Raw genomic sequence first — 10,752 nt, 5'->3', positions numbered from 1 at the left:
ACACACACACACACACACACACACACACACACACTTAGTTACACATGTAAAAACAGTAATCTTAAGAATCTGAGGAATTAGTCAGGCTAAGGCCACCAGCAACATTACTGCTGTTTTAACTGCACATACAGTATAATTGCCAGAAGAATGATCTCTCAGCAGGATGTGTCCTCTCATGCATCATTTTTTAAGCTTCCTGCAGTCCTGCCTGGGCTTGGCTTTATCCAACCCTGCTGCCAGTAACTGCAAAGCCTTGAATATGCATGTCTTCACTCAGTTTTTTGTTTTACTTCTAAGGCGTGTGAGTTGAAGGTAGCATGAAAAGTTCACTTTATGAGTTATTATTATTATTTTTTAACATTAATCAGTTCTCCCAGCCTGCCTATGATCCCACAGTGACTGGAAATGGCGATAGGTGTAAACCGAGCCGATCTTGAATCTTGCTCCTTATGAGGTCATAGGGGGTAAGGTTACCTCCCCTTTCTCTGCTTTGCCCGCCCAGAAACTTTGGCCCACCATTGAGAAAGAGAGAGACATCATGGCTTTTACACAAGCAAAGTGGCCGTTGGTCAGGGCCACACCCCCACCCTCCACCTTCACAGTAAAACTGGGACACACAAGAGCTTTGTTAAAGGACCGTGCCTTTTAAATGCATTCACTAAACTGTAAATTCAACGGAAACTAAGGTTTTACATTCTCTATGACTGACTCTGAACAGATTTAGCATTGATTTAGCATTTGTGCTACATTTTTCATCCAAATGTTTTGAGACAGAATTATCATTTGGGATTTTTATCATTTGGGAACTGTGTTATATATACAGAATAACCAACAGTAAATCAGCCACTTCACTCTCCAGAAGTCCTAAGACCCCTGGTTTATTTTAGTTTCACCGTCATTGCTTCAAAGCCAATCCACTAATACATGTATCTAAATTTAGAGAGACGTCATTAAATTACTATCAGTATGTTCTAGCACAGAAAAGAGAATGACGGATACGTGTGAGAACTGCACTGAAGTACGTAGTACATCCTGTGGTTGATCCCTTTAATTCTATGTTCTATTGAGAGACTTTGTTTGCTCAGAATCAAACTGAGACAACTGGATACTCTTGAAGTGTCAGTTTAAAACAAAGGGTTTATAGAGAACAATGCATATTTAGAGTTAGACAAAACATAAGCTACTTACCAATAATCATTTCCATCCAACACCCTGCCTGTACCTAACCTAGAGTTTGGACGGGACATGTTGTTCTCTTGAAAGCTTAAGAAGTGACCTTTATCCTCAACAACTGACAATGAGACAGGATGGTACATAGGGGATTGAGTGTGCCGTGTTAGATCCAGCAGTAACAGATAGGGAAGATTCTGGTGGGGACATGATGGTTACCAGTGTATCTGTGTGTATTTCTTTGTGTGTTTGTGTCCTTGTCATTGACTGTGTTATGTCCATAACTGTTGTATATCTTAAGGCCAGGGATGATGTTTATTTAAGACACATGCTGAGACACTGTGTCTGATACATTAACAATACACATGTTGACCCGCTGAGAAAATGTGGCAGGACGACTGGAGCCAGTTAGCACCACAGGGAGAAAATGGTATGCAGAGTCAAAGGTGATAATTTTAAGTCAAAGGTCAAGTCAGGTGAAGCTTTTTCCTAAGAAACACGTGTTGTTTTGGCCTCCTACATTGTAAATGGTGTGTGTACTTACTATCATTCAGATAAATAGAATTCATTTATTCCATTTTTTCCACACCGGATTTTACCACTTCATTTACAATCTAGGTGCATATCAATGAGAACATGCTGCAGTAGCAGGGGTGGGGGGAAAAATCAATACAGCATATTATTGCGATATTTTCAGTGGCAATACTGAACCGATGCAGGCGCCATGTATCAGTCTTTTATTATGTATGTGTTGGTCAGTTTGTCTGCTTGACAATCCCATTTTGCGGCAATAAAATTGATGTGATATGAACAAACAGAGAAATTTATCTTTTTAGATGAAACAGATGTTGACAAGTTTTCCTTTGGGGGACATCATTTGAAATTGGGAAAAAATAGAAGACGGAAAAAGGTTATAAATTGCAATATATCGCAGAATATTGCAATACGTTTAAAATTTCAATAATATCGTATCGTGGCATAAGTATCATGATGATATTGTATCGGGAGGCATCTGGTGATTCCCACCCCTATGCAGTAGCACCTTTAACATACCAACATAATTATTGTGCCATATGTGTTGGGGCTTGCACTGATCAATGTAAAAATTGGGCCAAGTTGGAGACAGCACTAGTTTGTGTTGCTAGGCAGATTATTTTTCAAATTTTAGCAAAGTGGTGCCTAGCCACCAAAATACAAATGCAGAATTATGACCTGCTATCACACAAAATTGATAAGCAGCTCCTTTAATACACACAACAACTGAATAGAAACACATCACTAATTTGTTAACAGGCCAACATATGTGAAGCACATTACAGTTCTCTTACATTACTGTAAATCTATGTTTTTTGTTTGATAATATTCGTATTTCATTGTGTATGCTATAAAGCATAGGGTTTTATCTAGAGTGAATATGGTAGTAGCAGATTACAGTATGACCCAAAACAGAGTTTAGCAGTAGTGAGACCTTACTAGTGACTTGTAAATATAGACAGACATAGACACTACTGAGCACTGGGCCTGGGACGGTTACCGGTTTTCAAGGTAAATATTGCGGTTTGAAAAAGTAACGGTTTCAAAACCACTACAATTTTCTGTCATACCGTTCCTAAAGTATGATCTGTTTTTATAAGTGGTCAAGGAAAGAAACTGCAATTTAGTAATCCCTCTCCCTGCCAGTGTGCAGTGGGTTCAATGGAGGAAATTGTTTTTTTGTTTTTTACATTTTAAAAAATAAAACATTTTAAAGCTGTAATTGCAATACCACAACACCATGAAACCGTGATATATTTTTTTCATCAGAATCTTATATCACCCATGCCTACTCAGCACATTCTGTTTTCAGTTTTAGGGTGTAGTTTTAGTATGTTTTGGGTTACATGTGTGGCTATAGTGTTGTGTATTTGTAATAAAAGGCTCATTATAAAAGGTTCATCTTCAACCACAGACTGCACTTATTGTTTAGTTACAAAATATCTAATTTCCTGTTATGTTCCTGTTTTGGCGTTATCTGATATGTTAATCAAAAGCTAGGTACATCATGGCCTTACTGGTTTGACATCTGCTGCTGTCAGGACTGGTGCATGCTTCACACAGTTCTCTTTCAGCTGGCTTTTGTCTGGTATTGACCTAGAAATAACACCCTAACAATGGAAATGTTTTGCTACTAATCAAGGAATTAAGCAGCTTTGTTAACTTTGGTTCCTGGTACATCCTTTGCTAAGTTTGCTGAGCATTAGCGACCCTGAAAGTGGCGCTGTCCAGAAAAGCTTTTATAGGCAATATAGGCAAATGTTCATGCATTTATCTTTTTTTCTCTCTGCAGGTTAACTACTGTCATTGTCCGTGGCTTTAAATTTCCTCTGCCATGGAAAAGCGTGAGGCTGGGAGCACCAGCCCTGTGGTGCGTCAGATAGACAAGCAGTTTCTGGTCTGCAGCATCTGTCTGGATCACTACAGGAACCCCAAGGTCCTGCCCTGTCTGCACACCTTCTGTGAAAGGTAACTAACATTTGTGCCTTGTGTTTCACTGACAACTGGCAACAGTCCTAATTACCTTCACTTCCCTCAAGCTAAACTTGACACAAACCCAGTCTCTGCTTACACCACATTTAGCTTTTGCTGGCCATGCAAAGAAGATGCTACAACACTAGCTTTTCCCTTACCAGTACTTAACCTCCCATTCTATAACTAAAGAATTATTTTCTTATTTACATGTATTCTAATAATAGTACCTCATCTATTGCAAATCCCTGGCCACCATTAAATAGCTCACAGCACTCACTGACTCCATGGGGATAAGTGCATTCCTCAGCATCAGGGACTGGCAACGTCTGAGAAACGCTCATTGTTGTGAGACTCAATTACAATTCCTCAATCTACAGTTCCTCAGAAAAATGACACTCCCTCAGGTGATACTTATTGGGGCCTTTTTGTGCCAAACAGAGGAGGCTATTAGAAAAGCTTGTTTTGGGTCAGGGTGGGAGGATAGAGCAGGGGGTATTTTGTTATTCACACAGGATAACTGGGATTATCTTTCAATATATAAACCTCTGTTCACAAATATTTGTGGAATAGTTTTGAATAGCCACACAGAATACGGAATAAATCCCTTTTCCAGGCAGTGTGAGGGACAGTTGCCCACCGCAGGGCAAGTTTAATCCACGGTTTAACTGGATGGCTGGATGTGATCTGGAGCCCTGCTGAGGTGAACAGACTTTTTGTCTGGAGCTATACATGCTGTTGCCAGACAGATGTTTTAATACTGGATGGGTTGATGTAGTTTTAGGGGTTTTAGGGTTAAGCTGGCAAACCCATGCTGGGCCTAGTCTTTTTGGTGTAATTCTGCTCCCATTTTACGCCTTCTGTGATTATCCAAGTTATGGGCTCGTTATTCAGAGATCAGGATCTTGACTTTGCCATGGGATGTGCAACTGTTTCAAATTGGCCAAAATAATTGACATCTTTCTACAATTGAGGCATGTGGCTACTTGTCCTTTTACGTATGATTCCAACTGGCTATTAATTAGCATAGATGAGTGTGACACAAGTGCTAAAACAGTTCAACAACAGTTCTGTTTGTTAATTAATTGTTTTTTCAATTTTATTGGCTGCTTTTCTATTCTGTTTATTTTACTTTTTTGACATTGTATACAAAAAGCAGTTGAGTAATCACAAATTGGCCTTTTATTCCACAATGAAAGGTATCATTAGTTGAGGGCCCCATCGCAGACATTTTCACCCCATAACTGTTGTGGTCCCAGCTGATTATAAGTCTGACAAAGCAACCGTCATCTATCTAGGCTACAAAGCATTGCAGTGGTGTTGACATAGCGGTAGATAGACTTTTGTTAAAGCTCTCCGTTGTTCTCAAAAGCTAACAACTGCAGTTTACCAAGGCTTGGTTGATATGAGCCAGTCTGGTTTAAACAGAATGGTGTCAGCATGCAGCCCACGCAGCTGCCAGACATCCTGGAGTACAACAGACTTATCCTCGACACTCAGATTTCTTGCAGCATCAACTGCCAATTAAATGATAATAAAAGCTGAAGAAAAACAACTGTACATCACATGCTGGACAACAGCCGGGCTGCAGGCCAGGAGTGTGGTTTAATCTGCATATTACAACTAAAGATTGCTGGCTGAGGGTTTGGTTTTGGCTCGAAGGTTGCCTAATGTTAAATAGATTGCGTCCTAAGGGCAAATCAACCCGCACAACATCCTCATCCTTTAGGGCCGGTGGAATAGATGTGTGGCTGCTGCCAGGATGAGGCCAGAATCCAAAACACACACACACACACACACACACACACACACACAAACATGCCAAAGCTGAAACCAAAACACAAAAAATCTATTTTCCCTTTCGTCTTTTATCTCTCAGTGTCTCTGTTAGGCTGATTGATTTGCCAGAGATTCACTTACTAAAAGAGGAAGTGTGTGGCATCTCTTAAGGCTGTGGGTTCTGTGAATCAACTCAGAGTCACACTTATCCTCAATTTGTTGTGACAGCAGCACTATTTAAGCACTGTCTCTCAATTATTTATAAAGTGACTTCTGTCTCTCTAGTGTCTTCCTCCTTTCCTTCTATCGCTGCTTTATTGGTAAATTCATTTTTACTTATACTTATACTCAGAATGATTGCAAAGAATCAATCAGTTAGGTGTTTTATTCTAAATCTTGCTTTTTTTAATTTGTTGACTCCCTCCCTCCAGTTGTCTCCAGAATTACATTCCCCCAGAGTCTCTTACGCTCTCGTGTCCAGTGTGTCGTCAGACGTCCATCCTGCCAGAGAAAGGAGTGTGTGCTCTACAGAACAACTTCTTCATCACTAATCTAATGGAGGTTTGACTCTTATTCTCTTTACAAATTCAAGTCGGACACACATGTGTTTGCCAAAAAGGATTTTCAAGTGTGGAACATGAACAAAAGACAAAACGCTGATGAAACATATTATGATTTTTACCACAAACCAAAGATTATTTAAAAACAAAAAAATGAATATTCATGCAAAAAAATCCTAAATTGTTACAGTGTATTATGTTAAAACAAGGCATAGTGTAGTATGCCAAAAAAAGTGATGAAGTCATAGTATAGTTTGTTGAAAATTGTCATAGTATAAGATGTTGAAAAAAGTCATTCATAAGTCATAGTATAGTATGGCAAAAAAAAAGTCATACAAAAGTCATAGTATTAAATGTAAAAAAAAAAACTTCATAAAAAGGGCCTGCCCAGACTGGGAATTGAACCTGGGTCAGAGTTACACTGACAACTTTATAATGTCAACAAAAAAAGTGATAAAAGGTCATTGTATAATGTGTTGAAAAAAGTAATAAAAAGTTAAAGTATTTTATGTCGAAAAGAACATCCTAAAAATGCACTGACCAAACTGGCAATCAAACCTGGGTCAGAGTCTGCAGTGACTACTCACTGGTTGCCTGTTGGAACAATGCTAACCACTGAGCCATTGTCCCTCCGAAGAAATGATGTTTAAAACAATCACAGTATAGTATGTCAAAAGACAGTGATAAATAAATCATAGTATAGCATTTTGAATAATAAATAGGCAGGTACACTTGGACATGTGGCCAGAGGAGCTTGAAATTGATTCACCAACTTTGTGGTCATGGGACAACCATTCTACCCCTCAACCACAAGCCACCCATTATGGTATGAGGAAAAAGTAATAGTATAGTATGTCAAATAAGACATAGTACAGACATAGTCAGGGACACTTTGACATGTGGCCAGTGGAGCTTTGGATTGATCCATGGACCTTGTGGTTAGGGGACAACCATTCTACCCCCATACACAAGCCACCCAGGATGGTATGTGGACATGTCATCACATACACCTTCATCATACTTAATGATTGGCATGGGGTACTTTCTATAAAATCATCCCTCAATGCAAATCAGACCAGCTATTAGGCTAAATGAAATAAAAACCATGCCAGTCTTTAGGTATGATGAAGTGTATGTGGTGATGTGGGGCTGTTTTAATTCCAAAGACCAAGGGAACTTTATCAGGATGAATAGTATCCTGGATCCATGAAATAACTGGCCTTTAAAAATTAAAATCTGCCTGCCTCTATGGAAATTTAACATAGGGGTGTGTATACTTATGCCCCTTCTATTTTAAGGAAGAGTATTTATTTATTCCCAAAAATGTTGTCACTAAAGGTTATTTTTTTCCTGTTTTCATTAAGTCAAGTCATTAAGATCAGTTTCCAAAAGATGATTTTTTTATTCCTCCTCTTAGTCAACTTTAGCATGGGTTCATAAACTTATGAGCATCACTGTATGTCAAAAAAGCCATAGTATAGTATGTTGAAAAAAGTGATGGAAGAAAACATAGAATAGCATGTTGAAAAAATTCATACTATAGTACGTCGACAAATGTGAATAAAAAAGTCGTGGTATAGTATGTTGAAAAACACCATAGTGTGGAACACTTTGACATGGGGCCAGAAGAGTACGGGATTGATTGCCCGGATTTGAGGTTTTGGGACAACCATTCTACCTCCCAGCCACCCAGTATGATATATGGGAAAAAAGGTAATAGTATAGTATGTTGAAAAAAGTGATAAAAAAACAACTTAGTATATTATGTTGAAAAAAGCCATAGTATAGTATGTTGAAAAAGTGATTAAAAAGCTATAGTATATCAAGAAAAGTGATTAAAAAGCTTTGTTGAAAAAATAGAATACTATGTTGAAAAACGCCTTAGTATAGTATGTTGAAAAAAGACATTGAGGTTTTGGGACAACCATTCTACCTCCCAGCCACCCAGTATGATGTACGGGAAAAAAGGTTATAGTATGGTATGTTTAAAAAAGTGAAAAAAGTCACACTACAGTATGTTGAAAAAAGTGATTAAAATAGCCATAGTATAATATTTTTTTTTTAAAGTGATGAAAAAAGCCTTAGCATAGTACGTTGAAAATAGCAATAGTATAGAGTATAGATATAGTGAGGAACACTTGGACATGTGGCCACAAGTGATGAAAAAAGCCATAGTAGTATGTAGAAAAAGCAATAAAAAGTCATAGTAAAGTAGGTCAACAAAAGTGATTAAAAAAGGCATATTATAGTATTTCAAAAAAAGTGATAAAAAAGCCATAGAATACTATGTTGAAAAACGCCTTAGTATAGTATGTTGAAAAAAGACATGGTATAAACATAGTGTGGGAGACTTTAACATCTGGCCAGAAGAGTCTGGGATTGATCCCCTGGCCTCTCTAGACAACCATTCTACCTCCCATGATGTGTGGAAAAAAGGTAATAGTATAGTATGTTGAAAAAAGTGTTAAAAGGCCATAGTATAGTATGTTGAAAAAAGACCTAGTAAAGTATTTCGAAAAAAGTGATGAAAAAGCCATAGTACAGTATTTTAAAAAAAATGATTAAAAAGCTATAGTATGGTATGTTGAAAAAAGCCACAGTATAGACATAGTGGGAGACAATTTAACATGTGGCCCAAATAGACATAGTATAGAATGTCAAAAAAAGACATAGTATGGTTTGTCGATAAAAATTATGAAAAAAGCCATAGTATAGTATAGGATGTCAACAAAGCGATTAAAAAGCCATAGTATAGTATATCAAAAAAGAGATTAAAAAGCTATAGTATAGTATGTTGAAAAAAGTCATACTATAGTATGTCGACAAAAGTGATAAAGTATAGTATGTTGAAAAAAGCCATAGTGAGGGACTCTTTGACATGTGGCCAGAAGAGCCTGGGGTCGATCCACTGACCTTGAGATTACAGAACAACCATTCTCCCTCTCAGCCACCCAGTACATGTGCGGAAAAGTCATTGTATAGTATATGAAAAAAGTGATTAAAAAAGCCATAGTATAATATTTAAAAAAAAAAGGTGATGAAAAAAGCATAGTACGTTTAGCCGTAGTATAGAGATAGTTAGGAACACACAGGACATGTGGCCAGAAGAGCCTTGGATTGATCCCTTGATGTTAAGGGATAACGATTCCACCTCCCATCCACGCAGTATAGACTAGACTTAGACTTAGACTTCTCTTTATTGATCCTTTTGGGATGACTCCCGCAAGGAAATTGAAAATTCCAGCAGCAGTTTTAGCAAGAAAAAAGAAATTAAAAAATAGATAAAAGAAAGACAGTATAAAGACAACAAAATAACAATAATGATAATAACAACAATAAGAACATTTGTCAAATAAACAAACAAAAGACCATAAATTATTATTAAAGTGTCAGTGTTGAGTCCAGTATTGAAGTGATAAAGTGATGAAGTGATAAAGTGACTAGGTGTGAATTTAAGTCCAGGTGTGCGTGTATGTATGTATGTATGTGTACTGTGTGTACTGTGTGTATGTATGTATGATATGTGTGAAAAAGGTAATAGTGTATTATGTCAAAAAAAGTGGTAAAAAAGCCATAGTACAGTATGTCGAAAAAGTCACAGTAGTGAGTATGACATGAGAAGAGAAGAAGCATATAATATGTCAAAACACTGAATAATTGTTTTTATAATAGCTAAACTAGTTTTAAGTTTCAATGACATCTGTAGGTGAAAGTATGTGGGAGGGGATGCTTTTAGAAGTGGAAGAAGCCTGTTTCTTCTCAATTGTCCATTGCCAAATTATAATTTGAAAATACCCCTTACTTACTAATAAAGAAAAGAACAAATCCCACAACAGTGAATAAAAGTGTTTTGAAACGATTGAAAAGTTTCTGATGAAGTTTAAAATGTTTTTGTCCAGGTCCTTCAACGGGACCCTGAGTGCTCACGGCCGGAGGCCTGCAGTGTCCTGGAGTCAGTTAGTGCTGCAGCTGCAGGGAAGCCCCTCTGCTGCCCAAACCATGACGGAAAGGTGGGAATTCCCTTTTGTGATCACCTCATCAAAATTGCTCACAGTCAAAGTATCTTTATTCGTCTCCCCAAGGAGAAATTCGTTTTGGACACTGAGAAATTGCTGCAAGAGTTACAACAGAGACGCACAACAAGCACAGGATTACAACATTTAAAAGACAAATGCACATTGAACATTTGGTCTACTCAAAGAGCTATTCAAATTGCAAATTCCCATTTTCTATACAAAAAAAACATCCTTACTACATTCTTCTCAACCTCAACCTCGTTTGTTTTAGCAGATATAAATGCAAAAGAAACTAAATCTTAAATGATTTACTTGCTGCAAAGTCCAGCAATAGTGAGTTTTCTTTTTGACTCAGTTTGTCTCCCTCTGCAGGTGATGGAGTTCTACTGCGAGTCCTGTGAGACAGCCATGTGTCTGGACTGTACGGAGGGTGAGCACCGAGAGCACGTGACTGTTCCTCTGCGGGACGTTGTGGAACAGCACAAGGCTGCACTGAAGACCCAGCTGGATGCCATACTAAGCAGGTGAGGTCAGAATATTTCCTTCACTTCAGGTTCCTAAAGGTTTGGCATCTGAGATCAAAGATCACCTATGCCATGCTGTGCTTGGAATGTCAAAACACGGTAGCCTACTGGGTAAAGTGGCATTTTCATTAAAGAACAGTTTAGCTTTTGTAGCTTTATAGCTAGTTCTTCTTCAGATATTTTTTTGATTTTTTTTTT

The 10,752-nt window shown here is 37.9% G+C and overlaps 1 protein-coding gene and 1 long non-coding RNA gene across 7 annotated transcripts in view; both read left to right on the top strand.

Moving 5' to 3' along the window:
* The window catches only part of trim3b (tripartite motif containing 3b), a 32,918-nt gene that overhangs the window by 14,546 nt on the left and 7,620 nt on the right, over positions 1 to 10,752 (top strand). For all 6 annotated transcript variants that reach the window (XM_032533467.1, XM_032533466.1, XM_032533469.1 and 3 more), the window contains exons 2-5: positions 3,497 to 3,672; positions 5,886 to 6,015; positions 9,914 to 10,024; positions 10,403 to 10,554. In XM_032533467.1, the coding sequence (XP_032389358.1) occupies positions 3,539 to 3,672; positions 5,886 to 6,015; positions 9,914 to 10,024; positions 10,403 to 10,554 (527 nt within the window). In that variant the 5' untranslated portion in view covers positions 3,497 to 3,538. The remainder of the gene's footprint in view (positions 1 to 3,496; positions 3,673 to 5,885; positions 6,016 to 9,913; positions 10,025 to 10,402; positions 10,555 to 10,752) is intronic.
* On the top strand, positions 6,025 to 7,757 carry LOC116700366 (uncharacterized). The gene is made up of 2 exons (XR_004334634.1): positions 6,025 to 6,952; positions 7,672 to 7,757. It is a non-coding gene; the product is annotated as an uncharacterized LOC116700366 (long non-coding RNA).

The sequence above is a fragment of the Etheostoma spectabile genome, chromosome 13 (genome assembly GCF_008692095.1).
Source record: "Etheostoma spectabile isolate EspeVRDwgs_2016 chromosome 13, UIUC_Espe_1.0, whole genome shotgun sequence".
Lineage (NCBI taxonomy): Eukaryota > Metazoa > Chordata > Actinopteri > Perciformes > Percidae > Etheostoma > Etheostoma spectabile.
Note: the sequence above shows the minus strand (reverse complement) of the source record. Positions and strands in the feature narration are given on the sequence as shown.